Source organism: Lithobates pipiens, unplaced genomic scaffold (genome assembly GCF_037356315.1).
Source record: "Lithobates pipiens isolate NorthernLeopardFrog02 unplaced genomic scaffold, aLitPip1_a1.2 Scaffold_18, whole genome shotgun sequence".
Classification (NCBI taxonomy): domain Eukaryota; kingdom Metazoa; phylum Chordata; class Amphibia; order Anura; family Ranidae; genus Lithobates; species Lithobates pipiens.
The window spans coordinates 284,008,195-284,021,871 of record NW_027507758.1 but is presented as its reverse complement, the minus strand read 5'-3'; the positions used below and the strand labels follow the sequence as shown (position 1 = coordinate 284,021,871).

Genomic DNA, 13,677 nt, shown 5'->3' with positions numbered 1-13,677 from the left:
TATTAGTCCCCGCACTTCCTTTGTGAAAGTGTCATTTTAAATTTGAAAAGTAAAGCTTGCTCTTGTTTTCTTACCTGCAAAAGTTTGAATTCATTTTCCTTATCCTTGGTGCTGAATATAAACATGTCTTTCTGTGCTTCATACTCTGCAAATGGGGTGATATTTATCGTTCCACCAGGGCCTATTTTCCAGATCACAACATCATATCCTGTACTGGCATCACCTTTGGAATCAAAGTAGAGAGTCCTACCATTGTAAGTGAAATTTACAGTCTTTAGAGATTGTAGAAGCTGTAACAAACATAGGGTTATTAATATACAAAAAAAGGAATCACATTATTGTAAACATTCGGAAGCATCAATATTATCAAGCTAAATAGCTTTCCTCCTATATTTTATATTATTTTATATTTAAGGAACATAATAATTATAATAATAATAGATAAATAGATAAATAATAATAGATAAATGTAAAAATGTTAATTTTATGGAAAAAGGAAATACAAAAACTTCTGCACTCACAGGAACCTTCGCTAAACCCAAGCTGCTGCATAAATATCTGAATGATATTAAAAAACATTTTGCAGGACTATAGCACCTTAGGCTCTCCACGCATATAAGTGTACTAACCCAAGTAATGGGGAGCCTTATATTTCCCCCAGGTATGCTCTGTTCACAATTTATCATGTGGACTCAGGATAATATGTCACTGCTCACCAGCCAAGAAAGCTTCCCTTCACTGGGATCTGACCCGCTTTGAAGCTCTGTATCTCCAGAAAGAGAAGCCTACACACCTTATCTTGCAACTTTACGGTATACTACTTGCTCATCCTGCCCCCCCTCCCCTCCGCACCCCATAATTTGTTTCCACATGAAAGCTGGGCACACAACAGCATGTTGACACATAAGGCTTGATCTGTGCATTGGACTGACTAAGATGTGCATTCCAGAATGTGCTGGAGTGCCGTGCAGGTCTGTGCAGCTGCCCAATTCTCATTGATTTGAATGGGCCGCTTACATGAGGTTGCATGGAACATCTTCACATTCCATGCGGGTGAAAACAGTACAGATTGATATGCCCATGTGAATGAGGTCTAAAAAGTATTCACAATGTGATTTATTAGGAAATGTGAGCATAGAGGATCACATCAAAGAGGAAGTTTATTTTAACAGATGGTTTACTGGGCAGCCTTTCTTCAACTTTAGGAGATCAGGAGATTCCCTTGTTGCTGACCGTGACCATCTGTTTTTGGAACTGCCTTTATTTTGCAACATGCCACTGCATTGTTTGAAAGAAGAAAAAATAAAGTCATTGTAAAGGTTCATTATTTTTTTTGTTTTTAATAACAAACATGTCATACTTGCCTCCGCTGTGCAGTTTAAGAGACAATAGAGGATACATCAATGCAAAACTGACCAGTGGCAAGACAGTTTTAACCATTGGAAATAGTCCTAACCAGCCTTCTTTGCCTAAGTTTGACTTTTACTATGGTATGTGGTAAAACGTGAATTATATAACGTGGGGTGGTTCAAGTGCACCATGCTCTTGAACTTAAAGGAGTTGTAAAGGTTTGTGTTTTATCACCTTAATGCATCCTATGAATTAAGGGAAAAAAACACCTGGCAGTCACCATCTCCCCAGCTCCCCTGTTTTAGTTACCTGAGCCCTGGAATTTCACCTGATGGAGGCGGTGTCTTGTCAATTAGGGTCCTCCATCAGATGGTGTCCCCTGCGTACTGCGCATGCGCAGTACACAGGAGCACAGATTCCGAAAATTGCCGAGGACGAACGGCGCCTGCGCCGTGAGTCCAGGTTCTATCCCCACTATCCAAGTGGACATAGAGTTAGAATAAAAAAGAGCCGAGCGCAGCGAGGCCGAGCCCGAAGCGTGGCGAGCGAAGCTCGCCCGCGAGGGGCCCTCTAAAATTCTAAACCCTATGTCCGCTTGGATAGTGGGGCTACCTCCTCCACTCACGGCGCAGGCGCCGTTCAGCTTCGGAGATTTTCCGAAGCTTCGTCTGCTCCGTACTGCGCATGCGCAGTACGGAACGGACACATATCGATGGCCGGACTCTATTAGGCAGAACAGGGGCACTCTTTCTTTGCCCAGGGTTCTTGGCTCTTGATTGGCTAGATTGATAGCAGTGCAGCCATTGGCTCCCACTGCTGTCAATCAAATCCAATGATGCGGGTGTCAGGGGGCGGGGCTGAGTCCGACATTCGTGTCTATGGACGCAAATGGTGGACTCTGGAGCATGCTCACAAGGTAACCCCCCGCCAGGAGAGTGATTCTCCTAGGGGGTTATCTGATAAGAGGAGTAGCCGCAAGAGCTGCCCATGGACCCCAGTATGATGATTGGGGCCACTCTGTGCAAAATGAGCTGCACAGTGGAGGTAAGTATGACATGTTTGTTATTAAAAAAAAAATGCAAACTTTTACAATCACTTTAATGACGGTTTGAAACTGGCAGTGAGAAAAGGAATAGCCTCAGCGAACCACTGGCCAATTTCTATTCAAAGATTTCAGTGGCGAAGCTAGATATACTTTCAGCTGGGGCAGAGATTCAGTTTGGTGCTCCCCCCATGGTGTCGGTAGAGCAGTTGACGGTGTCAGTGGACTAGTGGATGGTGTCAGTAGGGCAGTGACTGGTGTCAGTAGGACAGAGGACAATGTCAGTAGGGCAGTGGTTGGTTTCATTAGGGCAGTGGCTGATGTCAGTGGGCCAGTGGATGGTGTCAGTAGGGCAGTGAATGGTGCTAGTACGGCAGTGACTGGTATCAGAAGGATAGTCGATTGTGGCAGTGCAGCAGTGGCTGGTTTCAGCAGGGCAGTTGACAGTAGCAATAGGGCAGTGGCTGGTGTCTGTAAGGCAGTGGTTGCTGACAGTAAGGCAGTTGCTGGTGTCAGTACAGCAGTTGACAGTGTGAGTTAGGCAGTGGACGGTGTCAGTAGGGCAGTGGCTGGTGTTAGTAGGGCAGTTGACATTAGCAGTAGGGCAGTTGTCAGTGTCAGTTAGGCAGTGGCTGGTGTCAGTAGGGCAGTGGCTGGTGTCAATAGGGCAGTGGGCGGTGTCAGTAAAGCAGTGGCTGTGGTCAGCAGGGCAGTGGTTGGTTTCAGTAGAGCAGTGGATGGTGTCAGGCAGTTGCTTGCATCAGAAGGGCAGTGGACAGTGTCAGTTAGGCAGTGGCTGGCATCAGCAGGGCAGTAGTCAGCGGCAGTAGGGGATGTATGTTCTATAGTGATCGCCTGGGATTTAGACACCAACCAGAAACACACAGATCCCATCTCTTAGAATCCAGATAAAGCCAACCACCAGCTGATCACCCTCAACATAATCCCCCCCCCCATCACAGGCGCTGAATTCTCGAGGAGTGGACACCGATCATATCAAGATTGACACTCCCGGACACTGCTTGAGCCTGAAACCCTTCAGCGAGGTTTACTTAGACTCACTCCCTCGGGTGCTGACCGGATTTCTTCAAAAAGGCAGCAGGCTGAATACCTGGCCAGGTGCGGCCAGGTCCGGATCCCAACTCCCCTGCGATCAATGGCAGTGAAGGGGGGGGGCGCACATGGTGTATGTCAGCACACTGGAGATGAATCACTCTGCTTCTCCTACCCGCCTGCGCCATAGAAAAGCACTCTAGAGCAACACTGCAGCTACTGTTGTTTAGCAACATAGCAACAGTAGCTGAAGTGTCACTCTGGAATGCCTTTCTATAGTGCGGGCGGGCAGGAGGACAGGAGTTCTTCATCGCTAGTGCGCCTGTGCAGTCTCCTTCCTATTTGATTCTCCAGTATTTGGGGAACTGTGCAGCGGGCGCTGCCTGTCCACGGCTCGCAGTGTGGGTGGGGTAGGCACCCCTGGCTGCGCCACCCTAGATGCGGCACTGTGGCATGTACCCCCCTGCCCCCCCCCCCCCATTTTAGGCTTCAATAGATTGCATGTGCTGCTGCTGAAATTATCTGAAAAAAAGGCTTTTATTTAGCCACTTGCCAACTGCTTCACATATAAGTATGGTGGCAGAGTGGCTCTCTTGTGCTGGATCACGTATTTAGTACATGATCCAGTACTTCCGGGTAGGGGGTGTGCATGTGGCCCCTGCCAGTTGTACTGTGATTAGTCACAGCACAAGCCGATCAGAGGGTCCTGGCCAATGATTGACTGCAAGCACCCGCTAATCAGGCAAAGAGGATGACAGGACAGAGCTCTGTGAATGTAAAAAATACAGAGCTCTGTCCTGTTATTGGGGATGTGCCAGCTTTTGTTTCCCTTTTAGGGACTAAAAACTAACATATTCCTTAGTAAAAACAGCACACAGTGAGTGCACCAAGCACTGTTAGGCACACATTTAACCCCTTGATCGCCTTAGATGATAACCCCTTCCCCGCCAGTGTCATTAACCACTTGTTGACCGCCGCACGACGATGTATGTCCTATTTTTGAAGAGGGATATCTCGGTAACGGCAGCAGCTGCTGCCACAACCGAGATATCCATCTCTTCAGGCGGCAGTCGGCTGTACAATAACGGTGGTCTCCGCGGCGGATTCGCCGCGAGATCACCGCTATCGGCGGCGGGAGAGGTGCCACCCCCCCTCCCGCCGCCCTCCCGCACCTTCTGCCGCTTACCGGAGCCGTCGTAGCGGCGGAGACGATCGGGTCCTTTCATCAGTGAGGCTAAGATGGCCCCCACTCGTCTCTATACCATAGGAGGGCGGAAGCGACGTCAAAACGTCACTTCCGCCCATACCTCTTAAAGGTATATTTTTTTTAAATGTCAGATTTTATTTTATTTTTTTTTATTTTTTTTTTGCATTTTAGCCCAAATATGAGATCTGAGGACTTTTTGACCCCAGATCTCATATTTAAGAGGACCTGTCATGCTTTTTTCTATTACAAGGGATGTTTACATTCCTTGTAATAGGAACAAAAGTGATCCATTTTTTTTTTTTAAAACAGTGTAAAAATAAATAAAATCAATTAAAATAAATAAGAAAAAAAAAATATTTTTTTTAAAAACACCCCGTCACGACGAGCTTGTGCACAGAAGCGAGCGCATACGTGAGTAGCGCTCGCATATGAAAACGGTGGTCAAACCACACATGTGAGGTATCGCCGCGATCGGTAGAGCGAGAGCAATAATTCTAGCCCTAGACCTCCTCTGTAACGCAAAAAATGCAACCTGTAGAATTTTTTAAATGTCGCTTATGGAGATTTTTGAGGCTAAAAGTTTGACGCCATTCCACGAGCGGGCGCAATTTTGAAGCGTGACATGTTGGGTATCAATTTACTCGGCGTACCATTATCTTTCACAATATAAAAAAAAATTGGGCTAATTTTGCTGTTGTCTTATTTTTTTATTCAAAAAAGTGAATTTTTTCCAAAAAAAGTGCGCTTGTGAGACCGCTGCGCAAATACGGTGTGAAAAAAAGTATTTCAATGACCGCCATTTTATTCTCTAGGGTGTTAGAAAAAAAACAATATAAAATGTTTGGGGGTTCTAAGTAATTTTCTAGCAACAAAAACTGTTTTAAACATGTAAACACCAAGTCTGAAAAAGAGGCCTGGTCCTAAAGTGGTTAATACAGTGACAGTGTATATTTTTAGCACTGATTACTATATTAGCGTCACTGGTTCCCACAAAGTGTTAAAAGTGTCAGTTAGTGTCAGATTGTCCGCTATACTATCACAATCCCACTATAAGTCACTGATCATCTCCATTACTAGTATACAAAAAAAAAATCCAGTATGTATACCATAGTATATAGTACATAGTATACGCTATAACTTTTGCTCAAACCAATCAATATATGCTTATTGGGATTTTTTGACCAAAAATATGTAGCAGAATACATATTGGCCTAAATTTATAAATAAATTAGATTTTTTAAACATTTATATTGGATATGTTTTAGAGGCAGGAAGTAATACATTTTATTTTTTTCTAAATTTTCTCTTTTTTTTAATTGAAACTTTGCAAAACATGCCAATACATATCCCCTAACTTTTTATGGGCAAGATATGTAAAACAAGCAGAATGAGCTTGGTACTGTGGCTCCTCAAATTCAGTCATACAGGTACTCTATTAGGAGAAGGTAAAATAAAGGCACAAAAAAAGCTGATTAAATCTTCCTACCTAATGGATGCAGTAGTGTTGACATAGGGAATGTAGTTTTCTTAAGACACACACATCATTAGGAGCATAGGTAAAATAGGAAGGAACCCACACACTAGACATGTGCGCCGTCAATAAATTTGTTTTGTTTCATTCCGTTCCGTTTTGTATTAGAATTGATTTATATTTCGTAATTCGTGTCCAAAATTTCGTATGAAATACGAATTTTCGTTAGGTTCGTTAACTTTTCGTAACAATTACGATGGTTCATTATGATGAATTTATCATTATGAGGTGCTCCCATCATCCCTGTCCTGTGCTGACTTCCTGGGTTTTTAACTTTTAGGTTCGTTAACTTTTGATAGCAATTCCGAATGTTTGTTAGGAATTTGGATCCGAAATTCGTAAACGAAATTTCCTATTTCGGACAAAACTCGGAAGCATAGCAATTCGTATTTCTGATCCTCCCGAATGTACGAATATACGGAAATTCGTACAGATTTTCGATTCGTACGAAACTATGTCTACCACCTACACCTCTGCTCTTTTTATAGGCTCTGTCCAGCCCAGTGATTATGCCACCACTTTATTTACAAATAAATCGGGTTTGCAAAGACATTTGGTGCACAGTGAACGGATATCCTGGTCAACTTTTGGGAAATACACTAAACAAATGCAATTGTGTTTGGAGATCGCTCTATATGTATCTGTAACTTATCATTTGAAAACAATTTATAGTAAATATGAAATACATCATAAATAATTCTACCTCCCATGGTGCAAAGGCTTTAGGATTTCTGCAGTTTCTATTCAAACACAGTTTTTGAATAGCATATGCTATAGCAGTCACTGCCAGCTGAGTGCTAAAGATAAATCCTGGTTGTACTGTGGCCGAAAGAAAGTCCTCTCCCAGAGCTCTGTTCTTTATCCTAGTGGAGGTGACCACAGCTTCTTTGGAATAATTATTAACACAATTGTACATATCACTGTATTTCCTCTTCGAACAGCCAGACACAAGCACTGCGTATTGGTCTAGGAAACGATTCATCTCAAAGTCCTTTTGGTTTAGGTCTTTTAAATACTCCTGAAACGATGTCGTATCACCACTCTTAAACATAAATCCAATCACTTGGCCAATCTTTTGAATATTGGGTATGCTACTTATTCCTGTAGATACAGCCCAGCTATCACTTGCAATCCATGTCTTCTTTATTTTCTTCTCCATAACTTTTAAAAATAGCTGTACGATAAGCGAAGGTTTTAGAAAAGCTACAATGACATTGACCCTGGTTTCTTTTAGTATGGTTTGAATTGTCTTGTCTATCCGAGATTGTACGTTGCTGTCAGATAAATGAGCAGGTATGACTTCTTTAAAGGCGATACATACATTGATAAAGCTAGCCTGAGCTCCAAAACTCTCTAGAGCTGATCGCCCATAGTCATCATCCATGGTTATTAGTCCAATCCAATTCCATCCAGAGAAATGAATAAGTTTTGCCATTGCCCTAGTTTGGTAAGAGTCATTTGGAATTGTTCGTAAGAAAGCAGGAAATCTAAATTTATCACTTAGTATTTGAGCAGATGATGCATGACTGACCTGTCAAAAAAGGGGTTTCATATAAATATTTATTGTATTGCAATACAATTTACAAAATTTTATCATGTAATTTAAAATCCTACACATCAGATGCCAATAGTCTCTATACTAATGTGTGCAAACATGCCAACAAAAAAATGGCCTGGTCTCTAAGCTGCTGAGACTGATTTCTTCTTATTTCCACTGGTTATTTCATACCACCCTGCATAATATTTTAGTTTAAAAAATCCTATTTATATATGATACATTTTATCATTAGGATAAGTAGCTTAGGATAAGCCATATATTACAAAAGAGTAGGAAACTGAAAAAAAGTAAGTTTAGTAATTAAAACAGTAGTGCAACCAATAAAGCAGAACTCCGGGATAAGCAAATAGTGTCTAAATACAAGAATTGTGTATATTCCTACTTAAACCGGTAAAAAAAAACTTTCCCATATAAGACAAATGCATAATGTGTTATTATGCATCACTATACAACGCCGATAGGGCTTCCAACTTACCCCGATCTTCCTTCTGGGTTCACGGCCTCTGGCTACATGAGTTGCCGGGGCTGCAATGACATCACTCCTCTGCATGCATGCTGGAGCCTTCGGCTATGGCACAGGCTCTGAAGGCCAGTATGCTGCACCTATAGAGCGCATGCTCTTTGTCCAGATCTGTGCAGAATTCCAGCATATAACTTTTCTTCTGAGCAGGAGCTCCCTGTAATAAAGACCAATCACTGCTGTTGCAGGGTGTAGTTTTTTGCAGGCAGCCTATAGTGGATGGAGCCTGCTGGTCCATCCCACAGCTCTGTTCTCTGTACATGCTATGCACAGCACAGGGATCATGTGACTGTTACCTTTGCAAGGTAATTTCTGAGTTTGCAAAGGCATCTTGTGCTCGGAAAGTGGTTTATATGCTTTGCGACTATTGAGGGATATATCTAAATAAAAAAATGTTGTTGCCTTAAATTTAGCTTTAAATATATTTTGAAAACGTTTTGCTAACTGAAAATTCTACTGCTGGAAGCAAAGTGTGGCATTGATTAATCCCTAAACATGGTCCGACTTCGAAAATGTAATCCTTGTAAATTATCATTATGTAACTAAATTCTACATTGTTGATATGATAGCACATTAATCACGCACTTTAATTCAGGAGACATTTTTTCTCTTTTTACTTGGTTATTCTAGGTTTCCAAATATGACAATTTCATGTCTGTGGACAGCAGTGCATGCTACTAGACACTTCTGTTGACAGATCTAGGGGGAAAAGAGCACTCGCTCATATTGGAGCTATTAATTCCTGCCTGATCAACCACTGGCAAAGGTGTCTGGCACCGACTCTCCATCCTGCCTACGTATTACAGCCATGGCTCAACCAGGAAATGCAGGTTTTATTGATACAGGAGCCAAAGTTGGACTGGGGCTGCCCATTTGCCTACCCTCTAATACTCTCCATCCTTTCTACGTATTACAGCCATGGCTCAACCAGGAAATGCAGGTTTTATTGATACAGGAGCCAAAGTTGGACTGGGGCTGCCCATTTGCCTACCCTCTAATACCTATGACCTTAGCATCATATTGCAGTAATAACATCTACAATGGTACCATTTCAGAATGCTTCACAAATATGATGATCATTATTAATATAAGTTAAACCTCTGCCTAAAGCAATCTATTTCTACAAGTAAAAAAAAAAGGCATAGCTGCTCCCCTTCTGAAAATACTAGCTGCCTGACTGTTACCTGAGCAGTTCAAGTTTTCTAGCTCTCCATGTGAAATCACAGGTTACATTATTAATGGTTCTTGGAAAGAAACTTGGCATGATAGTGAAGACCGACGTTAGTAAACGCATATGTATGCCCTAAGTTTACAGTAACTGCCAAATTATTATGCATGCTGTTTATACAGACATAGATGTATAGATTAATGTACAGTAGCTGGAAAGGGTGGGCCAACTCAATATTGAACCCTACGGACTAAGACTGGGATGCCGTTAAAGTGCATGTGCGTGTAAAGGAAGGTGTCCCAATACTTTTGGTAATATAGTGGACATACAATGAAATGTTCTTTCTCGCAGAATGTCATGGTTATGATATAATTTCCTGTTTATATGCTTCTGTTGTTTTCCAACAAAACTAAATGGTCATGTGTCCAGAAAAAAAACTGCAACTGGTAAGAGTCATATCTGCAGCAGCTTTCCAAAACTTTCAACACTGGAAATATGTTCTACACAAAAAGAAAATACGGATTTGTGCTTAGACAACATACATTTCGATTGAGCCCTTACCTGTGGTATAAGCTGGGTGTTCAGTAACTTTGCAACAGCAATGGACACTTCTGAATAACTGTCTCCTATTACAGCTTTTACTTTGGGTATATAGTCCGAATAGTTGCATTTAAATAGAACAGCGTCTCCTGAAGTATTGTATGTAGACAGAAATCGTAATGTAGCTGATATTGCTAGTGTGGACTCTGAACAGGTATCATAGATTTCATATCCCAGTTTAACTCCAGATAAAAGTGTGGAATTGTTTATTGACTCTATAGTGTGAACCATGGCTAGTATCTGTAAGAAACCCTGCATCTCAAATCTGCAACGTAAAAAGTAATAATGTTAAGTTTTACCAAGTTAGGTAAATAAATGCACTAATTACATGTAAGAAAACCAAAACAAATTAGATGCTTGTTATCCAGAGCTAATCACATATATATTAGAACTGGGCAGAAAGATCCAATAGAACCAGATTCATAATGACCTATTTCATTGTTAAATCTTGATGTAAAAATTCTGTCTAAACTTTGTCCACCCCACACAATCTGAATTTATCAAAGGCAGAACAGCCTCAATAATTATCCAAAAAGTCCTGATGGTCCTAGAACAAGCCGAAATTAACCAGACAAGGTATTTTGCAATTATCACCCTGAACTCAGAGAAAGCTTTCAATAATGTTAGCTTTGAATGACTCGCTTTGGTGCTTTCTAAAATGGGTTTCTCAGGCCTCTTCTTCCATCTCCTCAATACCATGTACACTTCTCCAATGGCTAGATTAGTGGTTGTGAGTCTCCTGTCAGATTACATCAGGCTGTTTAAGGGCACCAGGTAAGTCTGCTTGCTGTCCCCTCTATTGTTCAACCTTGTCCTTGAACCATTGTCCAGTAACCTAACTGAGATAGCTCCCTTACACGGTGCACCTATAAGTTGTTCAGAATTACGTACCACTCTTTGCAGATGATGTCCTAATTATTAGCATCAGATATGCTAATAATGACATTTATTTTTGATGAATCTCACCTGTACTCAGGCCTTCACATTAACTATAACAAGAGTGGGATACATCCATTAGGTGCCTCACAGCTATACTGTGGTCCTTTATATCTCCTTTTTCTATAGCTAAATCTTACATTTCTTATCTATGTATAAAGATAGGGAAACTTCCTTACTCCTTGTATACCCTCAACTACCCTCCCCTAATTCAGAAAATAGTTCATTAGTTAAATACCTGGATAGATCTGCCTATCTCACTTCTGGGGAGATGTCATTTGTTTAAAATGGTCAGCTTTGCTCGCCTATTGTATCCACTGCAAACTATTCCTGTTATGCTGAAGCATAAAGATTTTAAATCTTTAGATCCTAATTTCTTTGACATAACAAAAAGGGACGTATAGCCCTATCTAAGCTGTATCTCCCTAGGAGCAAGGGGGGGGGGGGATCTCCCCAACATCAGGTTATATAAGCTAGCATGCCTACTTTGTACAGGTTTAAGCCCGGTACACACTACAGTTTTTTTTGCGCAATCCAGCAGGTTGCACAAAAAAAACCTGTCAGCCCCGGTCGGAAACACTGTACTAACCATGCAAGGTTAGTCCAGTGATCTCCCCCACTGAGCTGTTGTGTTCTGACAGGAGGACAGCCCCAGTCACCAGAAAACTTCGATCATCGATCTCTGCCATTGAGAGCGCTGATTGGGAGTCGATTGGCCGCTGGTTTTCCAGCATGCACGTCCAACAGAGGCCTGCTGAATGACCAGCTTCTGTCAGACAAACCGACATACATACAGGCAGAATGTCGGCTGTTCTTTTTTGAAAACGCAAGAGTCTCCCAACATCCTGCTCGTGTGTACAGGGCTTTAGACTGCATCTCTGAAGCATTGCGATATTCTAACTGGTCACTAGAGTCAGCGATAGCTCACCCTACTCCTTGTGGCTCTTTTACACAGCAAATGGAAATCTCTACCACCCAAGCTTCAACATAATATACTACTGAGGGACACTGTCATAGCATGGAGAGAAATCCTAAAAAAAATAGTCTCTCCCCTTTCATCTCCGGGCACTTACCCCTACAGGGCAATCCGATGTTTCTCCCAGGACTGCAACATGAGGCCTTCTCAATGTGGCAATGCAAAGGTTAGAACCTTAGGTACATTGATGTGTAAGTTGGATTCTGGCAATTCTTTTTCCTTCCAAGACATTGCCACAACATTTTCCATCCCATCAGACCATCTCTTCTATTACTGGCAATGCTTAAGCTATGCTAATTCTTGCTGTCAAAATCGGAACAAGAGATTTCAGCTATCCTTGATAGTAATGTTTACTAGACAAAAGATCCATTTTGGACATCTATAAACCTCTCAATTGCTAATTTATGAACTCCTTCAGTTCCTCTACAGCCGCTAACTGGGGCAAGGACTTCCCCACTGAGTCAATCACTGATAAAATGCTGACCGGGTTTAACAAGATTTTACAGCTGATCGCCAATGAATCGTGGGGAGAGACGCAACTCAAACTTATACATCGAGCCTACATACCATTCCTTCCAAATAAATTCACTACTCAGTTGGTTCTCTGTCCTTTTTTTTAGCCAGGCAAAACCCTCTCGCTCACACTCTCTATGGTCATGCCCACCTATATCGCTTTATTTGGACCAGGTGATTGCTTTTATTTATGGGTCAAAGATCATCGCCTTCCAAAAGAACCTCTTTGTCTGTTATTTGGCCATAGCATCCCAATTCTCCAACACCTGATCGGGCAAGCTTCTATCACCTACCTTGGATCCTCATTTGCCAATTAGTGGCACGTGGAGCCATTTAAAAAAAAAAATACTCTATCTATCTATCTATCTATCTATCTATCTATCTATCTATCTATCTATCTAACCATTTCAGATGTGAAGAAGGAACTGAGACTCTTACTTTATAGAGACAAATTGTACTGTGATTCATCCCATTCCTCTTCCATAACCCGTTTCTATCAGGGAGCCTTCCTGTCAACCACTCTATCCACAGCGGAAACCTCTTCCCTTGCTAAATCTTTCAGCTACTTTCTATGACAACTCCACTATCAGGATGTCATCACCTAATGCAGTTTTTCTCTGCTGTCTTTGTTTTTGAATAGACACCACAAAACACTGAGATATCCTTACCAATTTATCCTAAGGCACTATCTTGCTCAGGATGCTCAGGACTGGTTTAATTGCTAATTACTAGTTTGAACTTAGCTGCGTCCTTTTCACTAGAGATTCGATTTCCCCATTTCTCCTCTCTGTTAAGGACATATATTTACATCCCTTTTTATCCCCCCTCCTTATTAACGGAGAATCATCCTTGTTTCTTCTTTGCTAAAAGGATACCCACCTTTTTCCAGTTATTTGATGAACTACATGTATTATGGCATATAATTGGATTTTGGATTATGTAAAACTCAATAAATTCTCTTATAAAAAAAGAACTGGGCAGTACATTTCAGAAGATAAATGGACAAAGTTTGCCAAATTTTGTCATCAACATTGATAATCATCATACATACTTTATGATAGTTGTCCCTACAGAGACTTAAATTCCAAGGGCTTAGAACTATGAGAAAAATCTTACATTTTATGTACAGCAACAATCAGTAGGGCTGATAAACTTAGTATATTAAAACCAGTAGACCAGCATGACATCTAAGCAACAAGATTTTTTTTCCATGCGTTTTGACA

The 13,677-nt window shown here is 41.5% G+C and overlaps 1 protein-coding gene across 1 annotated transcript in view; it reads right to left on the bottom strand.

Annotated features, from left to right (window-relative positions):
- Positions 1-13,677, bottom strand: part of GPRC6A (G protein-coupled receptor class C group 6 member A) — a 42,164-nt gene that overhangs the window by 13,334 nt on the left and 15,153 nt on the right. The window contains exons 2-4 of the mRNA XM_077487065.1: positions 9,991-10,294; positions 6,887-7,714; positions 75-290 (exon numbers count right to left, since the gene is read on the bottom strand). Of these exons, the coding sequence (XP_077343191.1) occupies positions 75-290; positions 6,887-7,714; positions 9,991-10,294 (1,348 nt within the window). The remainder of the gene's footprint in view (positions 1-74; positions 291-6,886; positions 7,715-9,990; positions 10,295-13,677) is intronic.